Genomic DNA, 25,896 nt, shown 5'->3' with positions numbered 1-25,896 from the left:
TCGTCACAGAAGTTCTTCGTTTGCACTCAAATTCCTCTGAAAAAACCATGAACTTCACACGTTTCTAGTGGGATTCAAATTTCTCAAGTTCCAAACACGATCTAAGAAAAAGGATAAAATTCATATTACATTCTCAACGTGAGGTGAAGTTTTACATGATATACAGTACTTGCATCCTTTATTTTACATGCAAAATGAGTAAACGTGACAGCCGTACACATGCTGCGGTTGCGCAGCTACTACTAATAAACGGAGCAGACGAGTAGACCGAACGGCTACACGATCAGTGGCAGTACGCCGGACACGAGCAAGGCGGAGGCAACGAGACGCGAACAGAGCCCGTGGTGGCTCCGGCGCCGGCGAGCGGCGGCCGACCGGATGTACTGCGGGTACATCACCGTCGGCGTGCCCACGATCCCGAGCACCGGCGACTGCCCCTGCGACGGGTACGGGTACTGCCCACCGTACGCGGGCTGCCCCGGCGGCGGCAGGTAGTACACGGGCGCAGGCTCCGCGTGCGGCGGAGGGTAGTGGTACACGGGCGTCGGCTCCGGCTCCGGCTCCTCCGGCGGCGCCGGGTGGTGGTGCGACGGCAGCTCCGGCGGGAGCGGGTGTGGGTCCACGTCGCAGACGCACATGAGGCACTTGCACTTGCTGTCGTCCATCACCCTGCCCAGCGACGGCGTCGCGAGCATGGCGGCGAGGACCACCACCTCTAGCGGCAGCAGCAGCACGAGCATTTGGCTTGGATTCCTCATTTTTTTTCTTCTTTTTTTGCCAGGGATTAGTGCTAGGATTACCTGTGATTCTACTAAGATGCGATATTATATATATGAACTGAGTTAGCTGTGCTGGTGTACGCGACGCTATTTCTTTCCTTTTTCTTTTTCTGTTTCTGGTGATCCTGTGGAACTACCGCTCATATCTGGGAACTGGCGGGTTACGTGCTCTGCTTCCGCGAGTTCGCATGCACCTAACCGGATTAGTTGGAGCTTTTTTTTCCCTGTTGGTGCTTACTATAATCTCTTCGGTTCGAGATGTAACTTCACGCTTCCTTCTTTTCTGACTTGCGTTCGGCAACACTAGGTGATGTTGTTTACTTACAGATCATATTTCCTATTTTTAAAGAGGTAAAATGATTCCATAAGATATCATTGTTTTATTTTCTATGTAAAATTTGATATCTCGATACCTTAAATACAAGAAGGTACCAAATTTTACATAGAAAACAGTGGTATCTCTTGGTAACTACTCAAGAATAGGAAAAAAAAACCTATTTCTTGTAAGTTTTTTATATTTTTCTTGAATTATTTGTTTTGTGATAGCTATAAACAACTGAATCAAAAAAAGGTTAAAATTTCTTGATAAGAACCTCTGGTTTCAAATAGTAACAGGTTTCAAATAATTGTCAGTAGTAACTGTTTATTTATTAACTTTAATTGCGCTTCTTTCCTTAGAATTACATAGTGATGTGCGATGTACATGTTATTAGTGATCAATAATGATCAGTAATAAGTAAACGAAGACGAATGGAGTAACGGCTAAAGACGCGTGCCAACAAAAAATGCACTCTACGATCAGAGATAAGAACATCCCTCTGGCTCCGTCGTCTTGTCTGCCTTCCAGACGGTCACACGAAGCACGGTTTTTTCAAGCGACAAGACAAGAGTACCAAGTTTCACACCATCGTCACCCTAACTGCAGGAAACAACAGCAACAATACTATATCATCCCTCGAGGACGTGCCGTCATGCACCAGCTGTACAAAGGCAGATACAGTGTCCGTGATGTCACACGCTCGTACAGTGTAGACAGTTCTCGTTGCAGCCCAAACAACGCAAAGAACAGAACAAAAAAATGTTTCGAGTTCCCACCCCCGCCACCTTTCCACATGCATGCTCCAAGAACCAAGCTCCATCAACCTCCAGAGTCCAGAGACCAATGGATCATGACGACGATGAGATGTCTCCTCGAGGCGACGAGGCTAATCTATGCAGATGATCTTTGCGCCCGTTGGTGGATCTCAGTAGCTTGGGAAGGCCATCCGGCTGAGGCAGGCGGAGCTGCCGACCCCCTGCGGATGCGGGTGCGTCGAAGCGGAGCCGCGCGGCTGCTGCGCGCGGGGCTCGGCGAACGGCGAGGAGCCGCCTGCCGCGCCGGCGAAGAAGCCGCCCGGCGAAGGCGATTCCGACGAGCTGAAATCCTGCATCATCCCGTCGAGCATGGAGCGGAGCTCGTCCAGGCTGTACACCGGCTCCTGCACAAAGCGAAGTGGATAGAACACGTTTAGACTCTTAAGACAACGGAATTTGGTACTGCAAAGTAAAAAATTTTCTCTTTAACTGCGTTTAGTTCTAGCTAATGTCATATCGAATCGATCGAGCTGGCTAAATTAGTAAATTAACCCTCAAATCAAGGATTATTAAGACGTGGAATTAGCATGTGATGGTTTGATTACCTCTCTTCCCACCGTGGCCATGAGGGATACCATCTCCTGAAGGAACTCGTGGAAGCCCTGATGATATCAAATCGCTGAGTTAGATTAACGAGCCATCACAGTTAGAAAGAAAAGCAAAAAAACGCCACGAGGAAATCGATTCGTAGTTAATTACCTCGACGTCCTCCTGGTCGTCGTCGTCGAGCGGATCGTACACGCCGGCGTCGTAGAGCGCCCTCCTCTTCTCGTCCGACAACACTGCATCTCCCACGAGACACACACAAAATCATTTCAGAAATTCGCAGTCGAATCCTCGGATGATGCGGATTGAAGAAGGACACGAGAAGCAGAGGATCGGATGCAGAGAGATTGTTGGTGCCTAATTGCTATACCTTGGTATGCTTCGTGCACCTGCTGGAACCTGTTCTTGGCTTCCTCCGGATCCACGCGGCAGCTGGTGATCTTGTCCGGGTGCCACTTCTGCATGCAGCATCAACATCGAACAGAAAATTGGAACCAGGTAAGCGCCATGCCGCTCAGATGATCCGCTTCAATTCTCCGGCGAAACGAGACCCCCCCCCCCCCAAAGAAAAAAAAACCAAACCACAGGGAAACCAGAGATCGGGATGCTGCAAGCGTCGCCGGAATGCACTCACTCACCATGGCGAGGCGGTGGTACGCAGCGCGTATCTCGGCGGCCGACGCGCCTGGGTGGACGCCGAGCACGGCGTAGTACGACGAACCCGCCGGCCGCATGCTCCTCCTCCTCCTCCTCCCCCCCTGCTGCATCCACTCGCGACACCCTTCTCCTCCGCCGACGCTGCGATGCAGCGGCACGATCGCGATGAATCTCTTGTCTCACTCTATCACTCGCTCGCTCTCTTCCTCCTCCCGCTCGGTCGATCAGTGAGCCGTCGCGGTGGCGCTAGAAGAATTACCGGAGAACGGTGTACGTGCGGAGGCGGCGGTCGCATATATAAGGGCGCGGAGGCCGGGAAATATCTGCGGGGGTGGTGGCAGCCGCGGCGGGAGGAGGATAGCCGAAGGCCGAAGAGTTGCGGGCGCGACCCGGCGCTGGAAATATCTGGCGTCGGGAACGTTCGGGAGGGAACGGCCGATGCATCTCGGTAGACAATAAAAAGGCCGAGAGATATTTTCCGCGGTCCGGTTCTGTGGCTGGCTCTGGCTCGCGCGGATGTGGGCCGGTGGCAGTGGGGCCCGCGTGCCGGCCTCTGATCCTCGATCCCGTGGGCGCGGCAGCCCGCGTGGCGGCGGCCATGGGCTGCCGATTCGCAACTTGGGAGTAGGGAAACAGTTTTTTTTTTAAGTACACGGGTAGGTAGACCGTGTGCTTGCATGTAATCTAAATAATTATTAAAAAATATAAAAAAATTTGATAACATAGATTAATATGATTTATATCACTATACAAACATGCGAGTTTAAATTCAAATTATAAAAGTTGTAGCAAAAAAATAAACAAATCTGAAACTAAGTATACACATATTCATAATTGTTTTTTTATTTTTCTATAACTTGTAGAAGTTGAATTTAAACTTGCATGTTGGTGGAGTGATATAACTCATATTAAACTATCTTGTTAAATTTTTTCATATTTTCTTATGACTATTTAGATGACATGCAAGCAACGAGTGTATCTACACCCGTGTGCTAAAAAATTGCTTCCCTTGGGGGTAGGGCTGTAAGCCTACAAGGGCATGCACAATGTGACGAGTGGCTCTAGCCCACCACGTCACCATGAACTGTGCCTCCGCAGAGGCATACACGTCTTGCAAAGGTCATGGGTGGCTCTGTCAGAGAGGAGAAAAAGCAACAGAGAAAGGGAGGCGAGCCAGAGAGGTGAGGAAGGCGTCGGAGAGAGAGAGAAGAGGAAATCATCGCCGTTCGCCGAGGCCCGCTGCCGCCGAACTCCGCTGATCGTTGAGGCCAGCCCACCGCCACCTCTGACCGCGAGGTCGCTCGTCGACCGCGGCCCCTAGATCTACCGTGAGTGCTCAGTGATAAAGGAGATGGGGGTGCAAAGTGAGGGACTCGCTGCGCCGAGATTTGCCGCGAGGTCGCCCGTCGCCGGTAAGGAGACGCGCTACCGCCGACAAGCCGGGAGGGAGAGGAGAGATCGAGAGGGGAGAGACAGAGAGGAGTGAAGGGAGTAAAAAAGAGAGTAAAGTTTTGGTGGGACCCACGTGAAGGATTATGCACTATGAAAGGAGGATCTTATGTGTGGCTTTGTCCTACGTGGCATGTCTTTTTTATCTAAAACCATTTAATAAAGCTTCATACGCTGTGTATGTCATAAGGAAGAGTTTTACTTCCATCCTTCATTTTGTACCTCGAGATACTGGTACCTCGAGGTACCAAATCGTTTCTTACTATTGGATCTAGCTAAGTAGGATATGGACTATTACATCCAACGATGAGAAACGATTTGATACAACCAGATACCTGTATCTTGAGGTATAAAAGAAAAGATGGAAGTAAAACTCTTAGTTAAAGACTCAAATCACGCTTGCTCATTAATCTAACAAGCTATAAGCTATACCAAATTGAGATGAGTCAAATTAGTTCGTGTATTGATAACTACGGAATCCGGCACTAGTTAGCAGCATCGGTGGGTTATCTCTACGGATAACACTCCGTATATTGATAAAAAGGTATTTATAATAAATGTCTTTATATTAGGTCTTAGCAACATAAAAGTGCCAACGAACATTTTAAAGTTTACATTTTAGGATTCAAACTTTAATAACAACATATATGTTTTGTATACATAAAAGATGGTACATTTGGAGTCTTGTCAGACTTAAAAAAGGCAGTAAAGTAGCACGTGTCAGTTTGGACCTGTTTCAGCCGGAGCGCTGGAGCGGCCTTGGACGAACACGAGGGTGATGGGCTTTTTCTGATATTCTCCCGGCGACGAAGACGGCGGCGATGAGCGGAGCCTATCAGTCTCTTTTGTTGGAACCATCTGGGTCCTTCTCAAGCCGTATGAAGTACAGCCTAGCTTTCGAGTATGGGGAAGCACACAGGCTCATACTGGCTACAGCTGTCTGCCTCTTCGAAAAGGAGTTCTCAACTTCTCATCTTAAAGTTAAACTTTAAATAGAAGATGCACCAACATAGTTATAAATAAAAAATAATTTATAAATAAAACTTTTATATACGTATTCATATTGATCTAAAAATCAAAGCTGCAAAATAAACTTTGGTAAAAAATATTAGAATTAACTTTAAGTTTAATATTAAAAATTAAAATTTTGGTTTATAACCCTAACATAAAAAGATGGGCAAAAGATACCTTAAACTGAATGTGATAAGTGTACTACGAATCTATCGATGTCTCGTCCTAGTAGTTTGGAACATAGCTAGGTTGCGTTATTTTTGTTAGATAAACATAAAAAAATATTATTTTATTTTTAATAGATATTTTATGGTATAAAAATACAATTAACTATCCCAAAGTTAAAAACTAACATTTTTAAAAATACAGCATTTAGCCGTTCATAAACTGTACATGTAAAAGATCTGTACCATTGCCAACAAACACAGCCTGACTAGTTAACAGACACACCTAAACAAACATATCAGATTAAAACATAGATAATATTGCAATAACAGGTTATTGCTCTCGATTTTGGTTGACACGGTGACGTCTAAGCACGCTCCAATCCTTAAAAAAAAAAAAAATCGGCCCTTCATGTCTAGCAGTGCCCGGTCAGTGAGCTTGAGTTCTCTACTTTGTTCACTGAAAGGTGGCAATGACAGGTGGTGGTGGGTGGCTAACAAGGAGCTTCTGACCTGGCCGGCGGGTGGTGAAGAAGAAGAAGAAGGTGACCTTGGGCATAGGGATGGTAACGGGGCGGGGCGGGGATGGGTTTGCCTGGAACGGCCTTGACCCTAATCCTTGATTCCAAAACCCTACCTCAGCCCCGATAGCTCTTTCGGGGTAGGATTGCGCCCTAGCCTTGACCTTGCCAGGAACATGGCCCTCGACCGGGGCCCCGCTTCGAGTTGCTGGGCACCGGCCAAGCCTGCCAGCTTGCGACCGCCGGCCCACCGCCCTGCTCGCCGCGCCCCTGCCTGGCATCACCGGCCTACCACCCGTTCACCGACGCGCCATTGCCAGCTCGTAGCGCACCCGCCTGTGGCCTGCCTACCGCTGCCCATCGCCTGCCCGCAACGTACCATCGCCCACCGCCTGCTTTATCACGTCGCCCGCCTGCCGGTCGCCCGCAACCCAGTGCCACCTGTCTGCTGCGTCACACCGGCCGCCGCCCGCCTGCTAGCCGCCACACAAACTAAGAGGAGAGGGAGAGGAAGAGTTGGAGAAAGAAGAGGGTTAACTAGGGCTTCTCTTCATTTATATATGGTGGGTGAATGGGCTTTAATAGATGGGCCTATAATTTGTTATGCATTAAGTCTAATAGTCCTCCTCAGTGCCCCGTGGGTATACTCCCTTTCCTGTCCCCGCCCCCGCCCAAAACTGGGGCCCTGACCTCGATTCCCTGCGGTTAGAAGATCTGCCCCACCCCCGTCCCTGAAGGGGTAGGTCCCCGGCCCCGCGGGGGAAATTGCCACCCCTACTTGGGCGGGGGTGGCCTGCTGGCAAAGTAGCAACAAAAGAAGTTTGTAGTCGGATGGAGCTTGGGTCATGCTGGCCACATACCGACTACCAAGTAACGCAGATGACGACAGAGTCATCGAGCTCAAGCAGCCACCATGTCCCCTCTGTCCACTTCCGAGCAGCATGATCAACTACAAATAGAGAGTTGGACGGTGATGAGGTATGTGGGAGGCTACAGTGGCATTGGAGTCAATGAGGTTGATGGCGGTGGAGCTCAAGGCCGTAGTGGCATGATACTCAAGCTTCACGACGACTGTAGATCTTAGGCTCAAGGTCATAGGAGAGACAGGCCCCACCTGACCTCGACGATCTCACTAGGAAGCAGGGCTAGGAGTGGCTAGGATCTCCTCCATATTTAACAGCGAGCTCCTCGGCAACACTGATAGCAACTCCTTGACCTGCCTTGTTTGACCTCTACCTCCACCTCCCACCCATTGGTCTTTCCATTTGAGGCAGGGATGGATCTACATGGTAGCATATCCTGCAATCCGATATTTTATACCCTCATATATAATATTTAAAAAATAAAGAAATAAAAACTTACCTAAACGACCGCGTGCACGCCAAACGCCGACAGAGGCCCATCCCACGCGGAGTCACGTATGCGGCCCACTCCCAGGCATCCTCCCAATCTCCCATGCAGAGAGCTACAGACTGCAGTCGCACTTGCCGCCAGGATAGGGCCATGCCCACGCGTCCTTTATCGTGGACAAGTGACAGGCCCCACCGCGGTATAATTGTATCTAGTACCCTCTTATGCCTATATTTCAAATATCAATATGCCTTTTGAATTATTTTGTATGCATTTAGTGATGGTTTTAATTTAATACATGAATTTAATCCTTAATATGTTACTTAATTCACATATATATATATATATACTGAATCATATTATCAATTTACTAAAGTGAATTTATTGAATTGTATATAATAATTTTTGACCGGGCATACCCTTAACTGAAATTCTAGATTCGCCACTGTTCTGAGACCTTCCGCCCGATGGTGCCGCTGCACCATCTCCCTTGTCAGCGAGGACACCGTCTCCCTCTCTGTCTCTGCAGGAGAGATGGAGACTTGGAGAGATAAGTGTGGAGAGAGAGGACGGGATGAACGAGGATGGCATGTGCGTCCTACTTTTGTTTTTGCCATGCAAATTCATAGTTAGCATAAGTGGATCCGTTTCAACATGTCATGTTAGCAAAATCGGGGGTATGTTGCCTTAGGATAACTTGGTATTCTAAGATCTAGGATGCATTATGGTTTAGGGATATTTTTTGGACTCGATGACAAGATAATAGACCTAAAGTGGACTTCCTGCGCACAAAATATTGGCCTCTTAGGCCCAAAAACTTTTTATACATATCCTCCATTCATGTTTAAATATATGACGTTGGTTAGTTCAAAATTGAACTAAACTAACCAACGTCATGTAAGAAAATGGAAGGTACCGGAAACGATTCAAGTTTAATACGTTGAGTCTTTAAATATTACTGGTCTACTTTTAATATTTAGATTGTTTTTATAACTTTTCACAAAGTCTACATTGTAAAGTTGACCATATTCTTATCCAAAGCATCTACACCAATTTTGGATATTAATATGCATCAAATTAATCCTGGCAACTGTACATATGCATAGCTATTCTCTTTTGGAGGTGTTTTAATGCTCACGATCCTAGTAATCGCACATTGCTATTCTTAGAAAACTAAAGATAAACACCTAACTAATCTGTTGGTGCCTATAACAAGCATAATATTAAACCCCATTAAACTATAGCCGGGTCTCTTCCTTGTAAAGATAAGCTTCTAATTTGAGCTAGTCATCTCATCATCTATAAATACATAGGACCTTTTGCCGTCTACCAACAGATGAACAAGTACTAGTCAAGCATACACACACATACTTCCTGAAGTGCAGCATGAAGAACAACACCAGGATGCTTGCTTTCATGCTTCTTCTCACCCTCGGAAGCCTTGCTGTTGTGGCGGTACACGGTAAGGACTTATCTTAAACGCAGTGAACTAATTCCTATAAAAATCTCGTAAAAAAATTCTACATCTTTTGTGTTTCTCCTACCAAATTCATATGTGTATTCATCAACATGAATAATTTGCACCACTTTATTTATGGATAACGTTAACCCTAGGTGGAAGGACACATGCTATGGAGGCGTTGAGCTTAGGTGGAGAAGACAAGGCAGCGGCTGCACCTATACAACCCGAGATCGATCCTATCACCATCTGTAGTCCTTCCAACTTTTGTGTGCCAGAGGCATGGAGTTCGTGCTACAGGTGTATCGTGAAGCCCTATGACAACCCGCCCTTTCTTACACTGGATGACTGCAAACGTAGCTGCCCAATCCCTCCGACCACCATGTCACCGGCGCACGCATAGGTGTATATATGCTATGATTAAGCCTCCAATTTGCCCTTGCGTAGTTTGGCTTATAGGGTCTTGGATTATATCTTGGCCCTTGGAAATGATGGGATTGGACATGTGTGATGCTATATGTTTTTTTAATTTGAAATAAAGAAACAAGATGTGTATGGGATATGTCGTTGTAGGATATTCCTTTTGACTGTGGATTGGGTTTGAACAACCCACTTCAAAGCCTTGTCCTATCACTGTAGTTTATAGCTCCTAGCCCTCAATCTCTCATGTGGATAGGGTTTGAACAACCCAACCCACTTTGAAGCCATGTCTTATGGCCCACTAATAAATTTAGGATGAATATGGACAAGGAGGATGCACAAGGAGGACGAGGAGCATGCTCAATGTTATAGGAAGGGAAAGTCAAAGTGAAGCCAAGAGTAAGAGCATTCCCAACAACTCATCTAAATTTGGTCATCCATATCTTCATTGGGATGATCATCTAAAACATTTTTATCCTTTGTATCCCTTTGTACTCTAGCAAATCATCTATATGTGGCATCCTCTATATCTATTTGGAGGATTAGAGAGAGAACATCTAAATATAGAATTCCTCTCTCCTAATATGGATGACATCCAAAAATAGATGATGAGATAGATGTTCTGCTGGAGCTCAACTTTTACTCTTTATCCTTTATTTCTAGGATAGAGGATGGGATGAATGAGCTGTTGGGGATGCTCTAAATGAGTTGGTCATAATGAGGCAAAGAAAGAAAAACAATATAAAGAGAGAGTGGTGATGGTGGTGTGTGTATTTTGGGTAGGGTGTATTGGCTTGGTAGGCTCATAGAATGTGCATTGTGGGTTTTATGGTTTCAAATTTAAAGTAAATTTTATAAGAACATATATATTATAGGTGAAATTTTATTAAACCACGTAGTTTTTTTATATGTTACACATAGTCATGTGTCTATAGATTCAGAAAAATCACATTATTAACCAATATTCTTTGATCAGTCATAAATTATGAGTTAGAAAATTACATATATAATTATTCAAATTTATTAGCCATCTAAGATTAAACATGTTTTATTTTGCCATAGTATCCTTAAATTAGTCAATGGTGTAGTTTTGTAAAACTATTAATCGACTATAGAATCTTATGTGCAACATGACAAACCCTATGTTTTTACACAACTTAAGCTATAATATATGTCCGCTATAATATATGTCGCTTCATGAAATTTACTTGGACCCATTTCAAACCACCCTGCATGGTTGATTGGTGGCATATGTATGTACACTTCAAGGCCACACCACAAAACCAATTTATATAATAAATTAATAATTAATCCTCTAGTTTGATAATTGTTATCGTTTTGGAGTGGAGCTAGTAGAGTAATTTGTTTTGTTTCAATACAAATCTACTCTACATTTTTGCAGTTTATGCAATTATTAGCCTAAAAAAGAGATATTATCTTGTTCTTGAAGTCAAAAGAGCGAGGCCCAATTCGTTTACCTTTGAACGGTGAAGGAATCTCCCGAAGCAAGAGCGCATCCATCCAATTCCGAGATGGCCACCTCCCTCCTACCGCTTCTCCTCCTCGTCCTCGCCGCCGTCGCGCCGGGCCCTTCCTCCGCGCGCCACGTCGTCACCTTCACCCCCGCCCGCGGCGTCTCCCCCGCCGCGCTCGCCTGGGACCCCACGGCGCAGCACTTCGTCGTCGCCGGCGGCGGCGACGCAGTCCTCTCCGTCTCCGACGCCGGCGTCACCGAGTCGATCGTGTCCTCCGGGGCCTCGGCCGTAGCCGTCGACGACCGCCGGCGGCGCCTCCTCGTGGCGTCCCCGGGCTCCGTCTCCGCCTTTGACCTCCGCACCCCGCGCCCCCACGCCTGGCTATTCTCCACCCCGCTCCCCGACCCGGCGCCGCCCGGCGGCGTCGCGGTAGACCCGCACTCGGGCGCCGCTTTCCTCACCCTGGGCTCCCGAATCTACAAGGTTTCCCCTGACGGCGACCTCGCGGCGCTCCCTTCCTCGCCGGTGTACGGGTCCGATCCGCTGGGCTCCCTCGCCGCGCACGTCAGCCGCGGGTTCCTGCTGGTGGGCCAGCCCAGCACGGGCCACCTCCTCCGCGTCGATATGGAGGACGGCGCCACGAGGACCGTGTCGGGCGCCCTGGCGCCTCCCTCGCCGTCCGCGGTGGCGGTGCGGAGCGACGGGACGGTGGCGGTTTCCGGGGGCGCCGCGCTGCGCCTCGTCGGGAGCAACGACGGGTGGGCGTCGTGCGCCGAGCGCGACGAGGCGGAGCCGGACGGCGCCGCCGCTGTGGCCGCCGTGGCGGTGAGGGAGCGGAGGCGGGTGTACGCGCTGGTGGCGGACGGCGCCGGCAACAAGTGGCGGATCGAGGAGGTGGCGTGGAAGAAGGAAGGGAAAGGGGAGATGTTGGTGGGGCTCATCTTCGTCGGCGTCGCGCTCGCCATCTTCATGTTCTGGAGGTTCCAGATGCGGCAGCTCGCCGGCAGCATGAACAAGAAGATCAGATAGTAACAACACTGTAATGCTCTGAAATTCTGCTTGTTTTTAGGAGGATTTTGCTTTGTTTTGCTCTGCACCTGTTGGTATACATACCTGTAGATTAGAAATTCTACATATCAGTGAACAATCTGTTATGGGAGGGAGAGTAGAATTGATCCTTGTCTGCAACACGATGTGATGGAGTTTGATCAAAAGGCTGTTATGAACTTGAGCAAAATAGATGTGAATTACTCTTGCGCAAAGCCTTTTCAAAAATGTTGTCAATTGTATTGGTTTATGGATGCAAAGTGTACTTGAGCTAGATGTCTTCATGCTTTGGTTACTTTAGCTTGTTTTGATCAGTATTTCTACAGTTTGCAAGTTACAGGTCTGAGAATTGAATATTATGTGCTCCCAAAATTATGGTGGATTTCATAACAAGCAACTCTTACCTCAAATCACCATGAGTATGGGGCTTGTTTCCTTTACTGCTCAAACTTGCACTGCTAGAATATTTGGTGTCCAATGAAATGTGGCATCTATATGGTTTGGTTAGAAAATAAATTGGCATTGCCTACAGTTTTGGCAAGATAACAAAAATGAGCTCATATGCATACCAAAATTTGTCAACCAAACAACAACACTTTACAAATTTGGCTTGCAAAATTTTGCCATTACCAATATTTTGATAATGTTTGAATTGGCAATGATCCAAACAACCTCATGGAGTCCTATTATTCTATGCATCCAAGTCAATTAAGAGCATGTACAATAGCAGGCTATAAGCCAGCTATAAACATATTTTAAAGAGATAAGAGGGGAGAGAGAAGAGAGATCGGCTATTAATTTATAGTCAGCTGCACACGGATTCCAAGACACAGTGTGTATATGAACCTTTTGCAATGTAAAGAAAGAAGGGCTTTATTTGGAGCCAGCAATGGTCACTTCTCACTATGGTTAAGTAACTTCATGCATTTGAACTGTGCCAAAACTATCATGACTCTCCATGCAGAAATCCAAACAAAATATTTTCTATGGCCCAGATAAATCTATGCCAACTTCCAACTCCAGCATACTGCATTAAAATACTGCCAATCTGTCATGATTCAAAATTTTGGATCCTTTCTTCCTTGGAAAAATTATTTACTAGTTAAACCATAACAGATTCCCAAGGAAATGTATTTATTTATTTATTTATTTGCACCCCTGCATTGCCCTGTACTCAACTGCAGAAATTCCAAAAGCCAGCAGTGCGCTGCCCCATCGTCGATGGCCGGCCTCCTCAGCAAGGCGTCCAGCGCCGTGTCCGCCTGCGCGCGCCGCGTCTCGCGCGCCACCCGCCGCCTCCTCCGCGCGCGGCTGCTCCGCCGGGGCGGAGGCGGAGGAGGCGGCGGCGGCGAGACCGGGAAGCCCGACGGCGGCGAAGGGCTGTGGCGCCGGGCGATACTGATGGGGGAGCGGTGCGAGCCGCTCAGCTTCCCCGGCGCCATCCACTACGACAGCCTCGGCCGGCGGCTCCCGCAGCCGCGCCGCGGCAAGGCGAAGCCCGCCGCCTCCGCCTTGCTCTGCCGCTCGTCGGACGCCGTCGACGAGGCCCTCGCGGCGACCAGCAAAGGCAAGCCCAGATACGTGGCGGTGGCGCTGCTCCGGGACTAGCGCGGTGCGTGCGCGATCGCGTGTGCTCCGGTGGCTGCGTCGCGGACGCCGCGTGTTCCTCGGGCTGCTGCTGCTAGATCAACGCGCGGCGTGATTCTTGCTCCAGCCTTGGGATGGATGATGCTGCGTGCCGTGGTTCTGGCCATTTTTGTTACCTTCTCCTAGCGTCGACAAAGTTTAATCTGCTCCTTTTTTTTTCTTTCTTATGCACAGTGGTCTGTTTCATTGTTTGGGTTTTCTGCTCTAGCAAAGGATGATCTTATGCACAGGTAACAGCCAAAATAGGATTAGACGTACCAGGTAGTTTGTCATCGAATTCTGAAATTATGAGATTGTCAAATCATCGTCAGTAACTGGGAATAGTAAAGTACTCCATCCGCCCCCAAATATAAGGGATTCTAATATTTAACTTTTGTCCAATAATGTAAGATATCCTACCATACTAATCACATTGATCATTTTCCATTCAAATTTCTATCCATTTTACTTCCAACCACTCTTCACTCCCTATATTACCGAGGGATTATATATGTGTGATTGTTTGGCTTATTCTAAAAAAAATCAAATAATATATTTACAAATATAAAATAATTTATAAATACAAATTTTATATATGTGTTCTTAACGATATAAAAGCAAGTCTAAAAAATAAACTCCGATAAAAAACCCTAAATCTACTTAAGATTGAAAACTTATATTTTGACTTATATTTATAAGTTGAAGCAAAAAGGGGATTATAGTCTTTATACTCTATCCTTAATTTCTCCAAAACAAATCCCGTTATGTTTGAAGACGGAGAGAGTATTACTACGAACGTTACACCTAAGGTAACATAGCATCTTCAGGGCACGGTAACAAGACGTCAGGTTTCATAATCTTCAAAACATGTGCTAGAAATGCGAGGGATCATCAGTCGAAGTTCAGAAGACAACTTGCTGTTTGTACACAAATGCAGCAGTTCCGTTCAACAAATTGGACAGCATTAGTGCTTCAGACATCATCATTTCTTTGTATTATCGAAAGGAAACGTCCTGATTTCTTCCAGGAAGGAACTATCGGATCATTAACAGTGGTAATAAGTTCGTACTAATGTAGTGGTTGATGGCTTAAAAAAAATCCAGAAACTACCTATACTTTGAGCATTGCAGTTCATTGTCGCATGCCATCTGAACACACAGCGTACCAAGGCAGTCCATTTGTACACAGCATCTCAGTGAAATGTACGGTGATACCACCAATACGCTACCATAACTTAAGCTACTGCCGATACCAGAGATCATCATGAGACAAACCAGAAGGCTACTTAAGCACATCGTGCAGCTACCCACTTCCATCGAGCTGTCCATGGGAGAGAAGGTGTGCCATGTATTGCTGAAAAACACAGTGAAAACATGCAAATTATGCAGGGAATAGTCATATCCTAACAAACAAAAGTATATATGTGCTTTCGAGAGAAAATGCAGATTTGCAAGTGCTTAGCAAATCGAGTGTACAGTTAATGAAATATAAGTGGGCAACTACTTACTGCATGGTAGGCATATGGCGGTTTTCCTTGCCGATCAAAATGCTTTGCCATGATAGAGAACTCTATTGGACCCCAGTCATCTATTTCGAAACAATTACCCAATGCAGCCTTGTAAAGCTGCAAACCATCAAATGAAATCGAACATCACCTTCTGAAGTAAGTGGGCAAGTGACTTGAAATAAACAAAATGGCACTTGCTTTGAACGCACATTCTGTTAAGATGATAAAAAGGCTGGGCACAAGACATGAGTTTTCACACCTTTGCAGTGTCAGTTAATAGCTCAGTACCAGCAGGATAGGAGGCGTAAAATTGGTCGCCCCTAGAAATGCCAGCCCTTGTCCTGTAATAGGTTGAGAGGTTATTGGCAGGCAAGCAAAATTCTGCAAGTACACAAGGAATGGATAGTTCAGAAGTGCTATACGTATTGCTTGTGTAAGCATAGGTCAGGACCGTAGTGAAGCAGTAGAATCCAGCATAGGACACCATACGCCGGAACTTCTGGATCTTTAAGATCTCCTTACATTGGTAGAAAATATCCATTCCACAACAGATGATGCTGGTATTAGGGAAGAAATACTAAATCAGCTGATACACACAGTTCACAGTAGCTGTGTGATTGTAAAAGAACTCTGTAAGTAAAATCACAATATATCATCTTAAGCCAATGACAAACATTTCAGCCCTAGATCATATAGATATCAAGGTTACTTTTAAAGCCGATTTATGATAGAAGCAAGATAGGAAAGGCAAAAAATATTTTCATCTCTATAGAGCATGATGTTTTAATAAGCAACATTATAGAAGTGGTTTCTTCAGCAAAATGCACAATACTATGTCGACATGCAAATGATACACAACGGGCATGTAAGAGAGAACTGTCAAAGCATATATAGACTATTAGGTTTTTTAGAAGTTGCACAATGCCTGTGCTGTAATAGAACAGTTCCAGTTTGAGTAATTGATCATACATTTTTTTCGCCAACATAATGCTTGAAAAATATCATCACAAACCCTGTCTATAGAAGTGTGCATATCCAACTACTTATAGCCTCGTTACGTAGCTAAATCACTATGTATACAAGTCATACAACTTCCAAGGACAGGTATCTAAAGTAGTTGAGTTGGTCATGCTCTGTACCTTTCAACAGGCATAAACTAACCTCTCATTAACCACCAAAAGTAAAATTCCTAAAAAAATGTAAACGCTGAAGTGAGTTTTCAAATACTCCCTCTGTCCTAAAATACCACTACCTTCCTAGTTAAATTGAACCATTGAAGACATCTGATAGAAAATTATGCATTGAGTTCACTTGCTTTGGTCCAGACCCCAATACCCCATATACAATCCCCACTAACATGAGTAACATCTCTTTCTGTCATTTCTACAAACATCTCCACTGCATATACACGAATGAACCTCGAACAGAAACTACAACAAGCTTTATAGTGCAATAGCATAAAAAAATGACCCAATAGCACAACTACTATTGTTTGCTGACCAAATTTCAAGTGCATGCTGAAAAAAAGTACTGCTGACACTTGCATTATTTCACAAATACTTGTGCATCGTTCACTTCTTCATTTCTTGCAAGTCAATGAAAATCAACAACAAAAAGGAAGGAATGAGGCTCGCTCTTGAGGGTTTGTCATAAGTCTCTTAGGGTTTGTCATAAGGCTTGAAAAGTACTCCCTCCATTTCATATTATAAGTCTCTTAGGGTTTGTCATAAGTCAAACCTCTTCAAATTTAGTCAAGCGTATAGAAAAATGTACTCACATTCACAACATTAGATTAGTTTCATTAAATCCATCATTGAATATATTTACTGTATATATATTTTTGGTTGAAACTGTTACTACATAATTTAGTCAAACTTGAAGAGTTTTGATTTAGGACAAACCAAAAGTGACCAGGGGCGGGCGCATGATTTGAAGCATGGGTATTCGAAATGTTAGGGTATAAAAAAATTTATACCCAAAACTCTAATAATTGGCTTGTATAACATCAAACATTTAATGATCATACGATTTATATCATATATAACACAAAAATGTCAAATTGAGTCCTCATGTGTGCGTGGCAATTACCACTGTCTAGCTGAGTAGCTGGTGAGAGTAGAAATGATTATAGGTAGCGATTTCCCAATACTTAGTTGTTCATTTTAACTGGGAGGTCTTCCTAATGGAAGCTTTGAGATCTGTATTGTGTGAAGATAATGAAATGTATTTCAAATGGTTTGCAGACACGAGCCTCTCTCCCTTTTCCTCTGCATATATCATTACAAATTCATAAATGATATACAACGTAATGTTTGGTTTTTATAGTTCTTCCCTTTATTCAATTATTCTTTTGGCAGGTGAATCTCATGAAGTACACCAGCATATTTTTGGGAGTGAACATTCTTGTAAAGGAAGAGGGGACTTCATCGCTTTGGAGGGGTTGGGCTGGGAATTTTTTTTTTGGCTATGGTGTTCAAGGTGGCTGCAACTGCAAGTTTGGTCTTTATGAGTATTTCAAGAAGATGTATTCTGATGTACTAGTGGACAGAAATAAGAGCACCATTTACTTTTTAGCAGCGTCTCTGCTCAAATCATAGCTGATGTCTTTGGATCGGCGGAGACGCGGAGACAGAACTACAGGGTACAGAAGACTGCGAACCTGCGGAGACGCGGAGTGCGGCTTGCTGGATTGCTGCGCCGGCTTGCACGCGGCGCGCCTGCCCGGCGCCGCCCACGCCCGGTCGCCCGCGTGTTTCCCCCGCCGGCCGCGCGCCCGTCCCTGCTCGCACCCTCGCCGGCGCTCAGCCGCCGCTCCGTGCTCCCGACCCTGCTCGTCGCGCGCAGCCGCTCAAACTCCCCTCCTGCCGCCGACCGCCGACCGCCGGACCATGTCGCCCGCGCCGCCGCCAAACCGATGCCGCCTCTTGCCCTCTTCCCAGTTCTCACTTTCTCAGACACGCGCACTGTCACACATAAGAAACTACGGTTAGGAATACTGGGCTATTGGGCCAGATTTGATTTGGGCCGAAAGAAGTTGGTAGGAAAGATAACCTAGAGGAATAAGTTCAAGAGAGGTCCCTCAACTTAATGTCAAGTCTGCTTGAAATCCCTCAAACCCAAAACCAGAAATTGTACCCCTAAACTCGCATAAACCGTTCACAAAAGATCTCTCCACAGTATTGACTTAACTTTTGCCCGGTTTTACTGACGTGGTATATGGTAGGTCCCACATGTCAGAGTTTTTTCTTTTTTTCCTTTTTTTCTATCAGCCTCTCCTCTCTCTCTCCTTCCTCTCCTTCCTCTCGAACTAGGGCACGGCCGGAGGGCAAAGCACGGCCGGCGCGGGCGGGCGGCGGAACCACAGACAGGCCGAGCGACAGCTAGGACACTGGAAGGCGGAGCACGGCCGGCGGCCTACGCGGGCTTGCGGTGGCGGCGACGGCGTTTGACAGCTTAGGCGTGGGCGAGTGGCGGTGGCGGTTGGAGCTGGCCGCTCCATGCGACGGCATCCGAACGACGCCATAATTGGCCCAACACCGCACTTTGCAGATTTCTCGACGCACTCACTGCCAGCACATCGTAGCCCTATTCAAAATGCAACACCTAATAACACATGAGCTCTATGCATCCATGGCATGGCGAGCACTAGAACACGTCGCAGACTGACATACATGGTTCTTGTCTCATGCATGGTGCACAACTTGTAATGTTCATGCACACATTGAATAAACCATCTCGATCTCAAACGCATTGTTGATGAAGGAGTATTAATACACAAACTAATCGTACAAAAGCTAAAGTTTTAAGGCTCGAATTAAGGAAGAATATCTACATAGCCCTCGAACAGAGGAGATGATTGATCATGCTATACGCTGGTAAAGACGAACAGATCAGTGGCGTCTACAGTGACGTTTTGGGTGAAAGGGCCCAATTTCTTTAGCTATTTTATTTCTCGACAAGCATAGAGATGAAAAAAAAGGCACAATTATTTGATCGATTAGCTGTGAGTCGGATTAGTGGAATAAATCTTGCGTGCATGCGATCATACTTCGGCAATCAAACACCGTGCATGCTGCTGTTGATTAGAGCTACATTATTCTTCTTTGCTGGTTGTTGCCAGCAGGGGAGCCCTCCTCGTGGTGCTCCCGGGGGATACGCCGCCACCGCCGTATGGCTCGGCGGGATGGCGGCGCCGAAGCAGGCGACTCGGCCACCGACTCCCCCGCAGAATTTGGCTAGGAGGGTTGCCATTACGATGAGCACGCCATAGCTCGTTGCCAGACTCCACGAGGTAGCGTGTAGCCAACGTTGGCGTTTCAGGTGTTCCAGATGATACATCTACGGACGACGGCCAGCGGGATAGGGCACGGGTGCCTGGGCGGCAGGTGGGCTGTAGGTGGGGCGCGGCGAGCTCCTCATCGATGTGAACACGAGGTTAAGCAGTGACTACAATGAGGGGAGAAGAGGAGTGCACTGCTGGTTGGGTTGTCATGCTCAAGCTCGGAGCTGATGCTCCAGCCAAGGATGTGCGCGGTAGTGCAGATACTGAGCGGCGAGGCAAATTCGCCGGTCGTGCCGACGACGCAGAGAAGGAGAAGAGAGAGGGGAAGAAAAAATGGAAAAAAGAGGAAAAAATCCTGACACGTGGGGTCCACTAGAGTCCACCTCAGTGAAACCGGTCAAAAAGATGAGTCAATACTGCCGACGGATGTTTTTCAAACGGTTTATATAAGTTTAGAGGTACACATTTCTGATTTTGGGGTTAAGGCACCTAAGATAAACTTAACGTTAACTTGAGAGGCCTCTGGTGAACTTATTCCTAACCTAGACCGTCATTTGTTGGTTTTCTTGGGCTGAATTAGGCCTATATCTATTTTATTGATCATACAGATGTCTTTTTCTTTAAGTCTATATTTTTTTTTTGCCAAAATTCTTAGGTATTCATCTGAATACCCTCAATACCCTTGACTCTAGCTGGTCCCGCCCTGTAGTGGGTACCTAGGGTTGGCAACATGGCAGGGCAGGGAGTTCTAGAATGCCCTTGGCCCCAGCCCCGAACTGGGTCCCTGGCCCTGAAACGGAGTTCGGGGGGGGGGGGTGTGAGGGGGGCGACGGTCCTTGGCCCCGGCCCCATCGGGTCCTGCCTCCAAACGGGACCTCAAATTTCCCAGATACGATGTCATAAGATGTGAAAAAAAATAGAAAGAACACAAACAATAAAGGACAGAGACTTGATGGATTGGAGGCGCCTCTCGTTGTGGCCTGAGCTAGGAGTGAGGAGAATGTGCGGAGGAGGAGGAGGAAGAGCAAGCTGAGGTGCGAGATCGCGGAGGTGGCGGCGGGCGGTCACTGGCGCCCGGCTGCCCCAGGGAGTGGAGGCCTGGGGGCGAAGAGCCGGCGGCGGGCGGCGGCCACGCTCCGTGCCTCCGTGGACGTGAGTGGGGAGTGCTGCAGAGTGGGTGCTGCTGGGTTTTGCTTTTACATCTTTGAGTGGCAAGTGGGCGGAGTGGCTGATCGGTATGGGCTAGGCCCAATAGCTGAGTCTTGGATTTTTTTCTATTTCTTTTTTAATATTTTGAGGCCCCACGAGAATTCTCCTGGATTAAAAATATCTTACGATCATGTCTCCTAAAAAACCAAGGCCCTGACCCCAACTCTCCGCGGGGCGAATTTGCCCCTAGCTCCAGCCCCGTTGGGGCAGGGACGGGGATTTTGCCATCCCTACGGGTACCTCATGCCCTCGTGAAGGGACGAGCGGTCTTAGGAGAATCTCCAACCTGATAGGTCGAGAGTTCGAGACCACGCACCATATCATCTCACTGTGATTGGCCTCATCTCAAAAGTGACCTACATATTTTTGGCAAGTAGTGTGTACAGTTGTAGACTGATGGCTTCCCTCGGAGTCGTGCAAGGTTGAGCAATTGTTGCTGTTTGTGTCATTAGACTGACGTTCTACCTGCTAAATCATGTGAACTTTGCAAAGGAGAGAAGAACTCTGAGTTTGGTTTTAGGCTTCTAGCGTTATCTATGGGCTCTCTGACTGAACAAGTACTTTCGGCACTTAAAAATACACATTCTTGACCATATTCCCCTTGTTTCTTCGCTAGTCTTTTGTAAGTATGACACTAAAACATGAACTGAATGCGGCTGGATAATTTGCTCAAGGCACGCAAGAGAAAGAGACCAAAGGGAAGGAGCCCACTACACATACTGCCTCCTCTGCACGGGTCCCTTTCTATCCAAGACCAATCCACATCAGCCTCGTTGGAAAATAAAATGGCCCAGCTCCAGATCGCCTAGCACCTGGACGCCTCTCCCTTTCGACTGCAACAGCTCTTCACTCGCCAAAATGTATCAAGATTGACTCTCTTATTCTTTGTCTAGGTTTGGTTGATCAGATAGATTGTGCAGTGATAGTAAAAGATTCGCTACGTTACGGCAAAAACGGGCCCACGTCATCACGGCTAAAAGTGCAGAAGCCATATTCTGACGATCAATGGACATATTAAGAGCAGGCACAATAGCAAACTATAAGATAACTATAAACATATTTTAAAAAGATAAGAGATGAGAGAGAAGAGCAGCATGCTATAAATTTGTAGCCAACTGTAACACGATCTTCAAAACATATGTATGTATGATAAGTGAAACTAGATATTAATTATATAATATATATCTATAGATAACTATTATATAAATTGGTTATTAGATTTACTATATATGTTGCTTATACTATGTAACTTGCTCTAAGCAGCGGTGAACTTTTGACCTAGAAAACGAGGTGGCATACTACCAGGCGAGCAAAGAGAGAACTCTTTAAAACCTCCAAGAGGTTATTCTCTCGTTTCTTACATGACAATTAATAGTTATATTAATGTATGATATATTATTATATAAACAATTAGTATCAAGTTTGGTTTATACAAGTTGCAACAAACAAATTATCGTTGATATGTGTATACTAATTAGAGTTTAGTTTGTTTATTTTTTACAATTTATTTGTAGAATATTATATCATGTATTAATCAATGTTGCGAGTCTTTTCTTAAAAATATAACGCATATTACGTAAAAACGATGTTACATCCTCTCGAAGGATTAAAACACATGTTTGAAGCAAATTGACAATTAAAAAAATCTATGACATGGTGTGCTGTCCTTGTCCATATGTATGGTATTACCACAAACAAAGTAAGAGATAAGTGCACCTGCCATCGCTTGAGCTGATGGTGTGGCTTCTCCTCCAACACTAGCGACCCACTGCCACTGTGTCCTTCAGCAAGTCTTTTGCCGTTCAGCAAGTCCCTTGCCGTCCTAGCATGACAAATGATAACGTAGCTAGTGACATCTGACCATGTTTTAGCTTTTATTTTTTTATAAGTTAAATTGAAAACGTTAGAATACGGTGTACCTCTCAATTCGTTGCTTGTGTTGATTTTTCTTCATTCCTTTACATTTTATCAATTATCTCTTTATTATAATTTATATATTTTAAGATATCATTTATATTTTAGAGCATCATTCTTGTCTTGACGAGTATTGTCGGTATCGTCTTGCTATCCATCGTTACCAATAGTATATCAGTTGATATCATATAGTATCAGTTGCTACCAAACAAGTATCAGATATTACTGTTCTGTTATCAATTGTTATCAGTGAAATATCATATTTGGTATCTCATAGGAGTTATCGTGTTTCAAAACGAGATATCGTACAATAGCCTCCTCTTCTGCAAAACGCCATTACCACTTTACCGGTTATCACGCCTGACAAAAACACAACCAGGAATAGGGAGTATCAAACGTTGCAGCATGGTCTCAGTATCTCGGCATAATTATGGCTAATTGCACTGCATGCTTGAGCCACATGTGAAATTAAGCCCTCTCACCACCAGCTGTACCAGTAGTAGTACGGTACCACGATGTCCACGACAAACTATGACCTGATCGAAAAAAACACAACTACTCGGATCTTCCGGAGGATAAAATGGCGTACGGCCGAATCGCCACTACGTACGGCAGCTAGCATCATGTCGCTCGACGGTGACGGAGACGTTGCCGGCGGCGGCGCCGGGGCCGGAGCCGGAGACGACGGAGGGCATCTCGACGTCCTTGGTGGGCTGCTTCTTGGGGGTGGTCCTGTAGTAGCAGGCGTAGAGGACGAGCTGGACGGCGCCGAAGAGGGCGCCGAGGCCGTTGGGGATGGTCACGTAGATGTCGAAGCGGATGAGCGCGTAGGCCGTCCAGCACACGCCGTTGAGGAAGCACACCAGCGACAGGAAGAAGGGCATGTACTCCACGCTCTTCGTCTTTATCACTTTCCCCTGCAAAAAAAAAAAAAAACCAGAGTCACAACTGTATGAAGCATTTAATTACGAAAAATGCAGGTGCCAGATCAACAATCAGATAATACGTTTGGGGGTAGTATCGATTCATGACGAGCCAAACGACGCAGCTGTTGATTTCGGCTAATATATACTTTTTCCGTCTCTAAATCATTGACACCGTTTATTTTTTTTATACATATTTGACTATTCGTATTATTCTATGTTTTTAAAGTATGTAAAGATATATATATGCATAAAAGTATATTTAACTAAAATAATATGAAAATAATTATGTATGAATAAGACGAATAGTCAAACGTGTATAAAAAAATCAACGACGTCAAACATTTAAGGACGGAGAGAGTATATCAATATGAAACTAGTGCACGTCAATTTGTTATCGTGTATGATAAGATGGACAACTAGGGTTAACATTAACATTCTAAAAAGATATCTCAAGGTGCTATAGTTACTGGTATATTTGGTATCTCAGGATACGTAATACCTGAAGGTACCAAAACTTTATACATATCTAGTATCCGGAATTTAAGTATCATAAAATTTTCGAGAGAATTAACACTGTATCTGACAAATGGCAATTAAACAACTCCGTTCATACGATTCAACTTTTGGTTCCAAAGTTGGGTTCGCCTTTTTCTTTTACAAGGGCCCAGAAGGAAGAAAGAACCAACTTCATGCCAAACCAGACGTGCTCACACAGATAGTGAATGCCTTAATGCCTCAACCACAACCTGATGAGTCACCTGCCCTGATCAGGATGCAAGATCTCCAGCTGATCCCTAGCTATTAGCTTTGTGTCTAGATCATGCAAACAAGTGTAAAAAGTGATGGCAACCCCTCCTGGCTAATCACTCAATTGGACAATTGGTGGTAAGCAAGCAACAGCCAACAGAACAACAACCTGAACAAATAAGTTGCTAATCTGCCTCCCTCAAATACAGTGTTCCAGAGCAATTAAACTTGGACATAATCTAAAACAGCTGTTGCTTGTAGTGAGTCCCACCAAATTAGCAAAGGACCATATACAGTACCGAATTAATTAATTTAACCCTATCAAATGAGCATCCACATAAGGCAAACAGCAGCAATATAATAGTTGCCCGCTGCCGCCACCTGTGCCCAACACTAAATCTGACCTCCCTAGTTTAATTAATTGATTGATTAATTACCGTAACCATTGACTGACATGTGGGCCCTGGAAATCCATGCAGATTAACAGAAACAGATTACCTAATCAACGCATCCTAATCTCGTCCAGCCAGATAATTTACTCACGTGCATTGCCACCGAATTGACGGTGAGAAATGCGCAATTACTTCGAGAAAGATGCGTATCGAAGCACGAAGCGGTCATGGCGGGCATGGCAGGCATGCGGCGGCGTAGACCGGATCGATGGACGGACGGACGGAGGGACGCACGTACCATGATGGTGAGCGGGGAGAAGTACATGATGGAGCCGAAGAAGACGCAGAGGATGCCGACGATCATGGAGCGCTTCTCGTGGGTGTGCGCGCCCAGCAGCACGCCCAGCACCACCGCCACCATGAACGCCGCCTCCACGGCCAGCACCGCCATCATCCTCAGCTGCATCGATATGGGTGGGTGGGGTACGTTAGATCACGGGAGAAATTAATGGACAGACAAGAACCGAGGATGCGTGCGTGCGTGCGTGCGTACGCGCTTCTTGTTGGGGGAGTAGAGGAAGAAGATGACGAGGTAGGTGCCCTCGACGACGAGGCCGACGCCGTTGATGGTGACGACGAGGAGGCTGTTGGGGTGGACGACGGGGAGGCCGTAGAACACCCAGAGCATGCAGTTGAGCAGCGTCGCCAGGTACGGGTCGGCCCTGAACTCCTCCACGTCCTTCCTCTTGCAGATCCTCCAGAACGTCGGCCTGCACGCAGCACAGACACACGCATGCATGCATCAAACAGAAAGAAAAACCTCCCTAAAATCCTCTCTCGATCGATCCAGCAGAAACGATCGATCGGCTGGCTTAGATCGAGCCTTACACGGGGGAGAGGAAGAGGCCGAAGGAGATGACATTGCCGATGATGCCCACGACGTTGCGCGCCGCGTCCGGTGAAATCATCCCTGCCGACGACGACGGCCTGGGGGAGCCGAGTGGTGGTTTCGGTTACTGCTACTCACTGGACTTGAGCGGAGCGGAGATCGAGTGGCGCGGCGTGTGGTTTTTTATACAGGGAAGGAGATTAAGGCGGTCGCGGGGGAGTAGGGGCGTAGGCGCGTGGACCGCAGCGCCGAACTTGCGAGGATCGATGGGTCCTGGCGGCCTGGCCTGGCCCGCGGGGCTCATCTGCTTGGGCCGGATTGGGGAGGCTGGTGGTGGTCCGGCGCGGCGGCCAGATCACGCCACGGCCGACGGCGGTTACGGCTACTCCTCC

General features: G+C 46.3%; 6 protein-coding genes across 6 annotated transcripts; 2 read left to right on the top strand and 4 right to left on the bottom strand.

The window, feature by feature from the left end:
- Window positions 1-24: 24 nt before the first annotated feature.
- On the bottom strand, window positions 25-862 carry LOC102704110 (extensin-like). Its single transcript, XM_015841261.2, has one exon. It carries the CDS (start codon window positions 756-758, stop codon window positions 276-278), a length of 483 nt encoding a protein of 160 aa, XP_015696747.2. The 5' UTR covers window positions 759-862; the 3' UTR covers window positions 25-275.
- Window positions 863-1,413: 551 nt separating this feature from the next.
- On the bottom strand, window positions 1,414-3,399 carry LOC102704652 (chaperone protein dnaJ 6-like). The gene is made up of 5 exons (XM_006644286.3): window positions 3,098-3,399; window positions 2,830-2,917; window positions 2,613-2,695; window positions 2,459-2,515; window positions 1,414-2,257 (listed from the first exon to the last, which is right to left on the bottom strand). Exons 1-5 carry the CDS (start codon window positions 3,224-3,226, stop codon window positions 2,024-2,026), a joined length of 591 nt encoding a protein of 196 aa, XP_006644349.1. The 5' UTR covers window positions 3,227-3,399; the 3' UTR covers window positions 1,414-2,023.
- A 7,561-nt stretch (window positions 3,400-10,960) lies between these two features.
- LOC107303667 lies at window positions 10,961-12,380 on the top strand. The gene has a single exon (XM_040527821.1). It carries the CDS (start codon window positions 11,023-11,025, stop codon window positions 11,992-11,994), a length of 972 nt encoding a protein of 323 aa, XP_040383755.1. The 5' UTR covers window positions 10,961-11,022; the 3' UTR covers window positions 11,995-12,380.
- A 760-nt stretch (window positions 12,381-13,140) lies between these two features.
- On the top strand, window positions 13,141-14,090 carry LOC121054774. The gene has a single exon (XM_040525441.1). It carries the CDS (start codon window positions 13,141-13,143, stop codon window positions 13,618-13,620), a length of 480 nt encoding a protein of 159 aa, XP_040381375.1. The 3' UTR covers window positions 13,621-14,090.
- A 519-nt stretch (window positions 14,091-14,609) lies between these two features.
- LOC102704370 lies at window positions 14,610-18,089 on the bottom strand. Its single transcript, XM_006644285.3, has 5 exons — window positions 17,805-18,089; window positions 15,568-15,702; window positions 15,405-15,486; window positions 15,146-15,262; window positions 14,610-14,991 (listed from the first exon to the last, which is right to left on the bottom strand). Exons 2-5 carry the CDS (start codon window positions 15,684-15,686, stop codon window positions 14,941-14,943), a joined length of 369 nt encoding a protein of 122 aa, XP_006644348.1. The 5' UTR covers window positions 15,687-15,702; window positions 17,805-18,089; the 3' UTR covers window positions 14,610-14,940.
- Window positions 18,090-22,871: 4,782 nt separating this feature from the next.
- On the bottom strand, window positions 22,872-25,647 carry LOC102703829 (bidirectional sugar transporter SWEET6b-like). The gene is made up of 4 exons (XM_040524697.1): window positions 25,504-25,647; window positions 25,169-25,385; window positions 24,914-25,075; window positions 22,872-23,467 (listed from the first exon to the last, which is right to left on the bottom strand). Exons 1-4 carry the CDS (start codon window positions 25,581-25,583, stop codon window positions 23,153-23,155), a joined length of 774 nt encoding a protein of 257 aa, XP_040380631.1. The 5' UTR covers window positions 25,584-25,647; the 3' UTR covers window positions 22,872-23,152.
- Window positions 25,648-25,896: the final 249 nt, after the last annotated feature.

The sequence above is a fragment of the Oryza brachyantha genome, chromosome 1, assembly GCF_000231095.2.
Source record: "Oryza brachyantha chromosome 1, ObraRS2, whole genome shotgun sequence".
Classification (NCBI taxonomy): Eukaryota; Viridiplantae; Streptophyta; class Magnoliopsida; order Poales; family Poaceae; genus Oryza; species Oryza brachyantha.
Note: the sequence above shows the minus strand (reverse complement) of the source record. Positions and strands in the feature narration are given on the sequence as shown.

What these genes read in the sequence shown, in the direction of transcription:
- LOC102704370 (XM_006644285.3), bottom strand. Translation starts at nt 15,686, where the DNA reads ATGGATATTTTCTACCAATGTAAGGAGATCTTAAAGATCCAGAAGTTC. An exon ending in TATTAACTGACACTGCAAAG is followed by an intron (nt 15,263 to 15,404) that starts GTGTGAAAACTC and finishes GATGGTTTGCAG; the next exon opens with CTTTACAAGGCTGCATTGGG. An exon ending in CGCCATATGCCTACCATGCA is followed by an intron (nt 14,992 to 15,145) that starts GTAAGTAGTTGC and finishes TGTGTTTTTCAG; the next exon opens with CAATACATGGCACACCTTCT.
- LOC107303667 (XM_040527821.1), top strand. Translation starts at nt 11,023, where the DNA reads ATGGCCACCTCCCTCCTACCGCTTCTCCTCCTCGTCCTCGCCGCCGTC.
- LOC102704652 (XM_006644286.3), bottom strand. Translation starts at nt 3,226, where the DNA reads ATGCAGCAGGGGGGGAGGAGGAGGAGGAGGAGCATGCGGCCGGCGGGT. An exon ending in CGTACCACCGCCTCGCCATG is followed by an intron (nt 2,918 to 3,097) that starts GTGAGTGAGTGC and finishes TGCTGCATGCAG; the next exon opens with AAGTGGCACCCGGACAAGAT. An exon ending in TGGCCACGGTGGGAAGAGAG is followed by an intron (nt 2,258 to 2,458) that starts GTAATCAAACCA and finishes CGCTTTGTGCAG; the next exon opens with GAGCCGGTGTACAGCCTGGA.
- LOC121054774 (XM_040525441.1), top strand. Translation starts at nt 13,141, where the DNA reads ATGTATTTATTTATTTATTTATTTGCACCCCTGCATTGCCCTGTACTC.
- LOC102703829 (XM_040524697.1), bottom strand. Translation starts at nt 25,583, where the DNA reads ATGATTTCACCGGACGCGGCGCGCAACGTCGTGGGCATCATCGGCAAT. An exon ending in GGCCTCTTCCTCTCCCCCGT is followed by an intron (nt 25,386 to 25,503) that starts GTAAGGCTCGAT and finishes TGCTGCGTGCAG; the next exon opens with GCCGACGTTCTGGAGGATCT. An exon ending in ACTCCCCCAACAAGAAGCGC is followed by an intron (nt 25,076 to 25,168) that starts GTACGCACGCAC and finishes ATATCGATGCAG; the next exon opens with CTGAGGATGATGGCGGTGCT.
- LOC102704110 (XM_015841261.2), bottom strand. Translation starts at nt 758, where the DNA reads ATGAGGAATCCAAGCCAAATGCTCGTGCTGCTGCTGCCGCTAGAGGTG.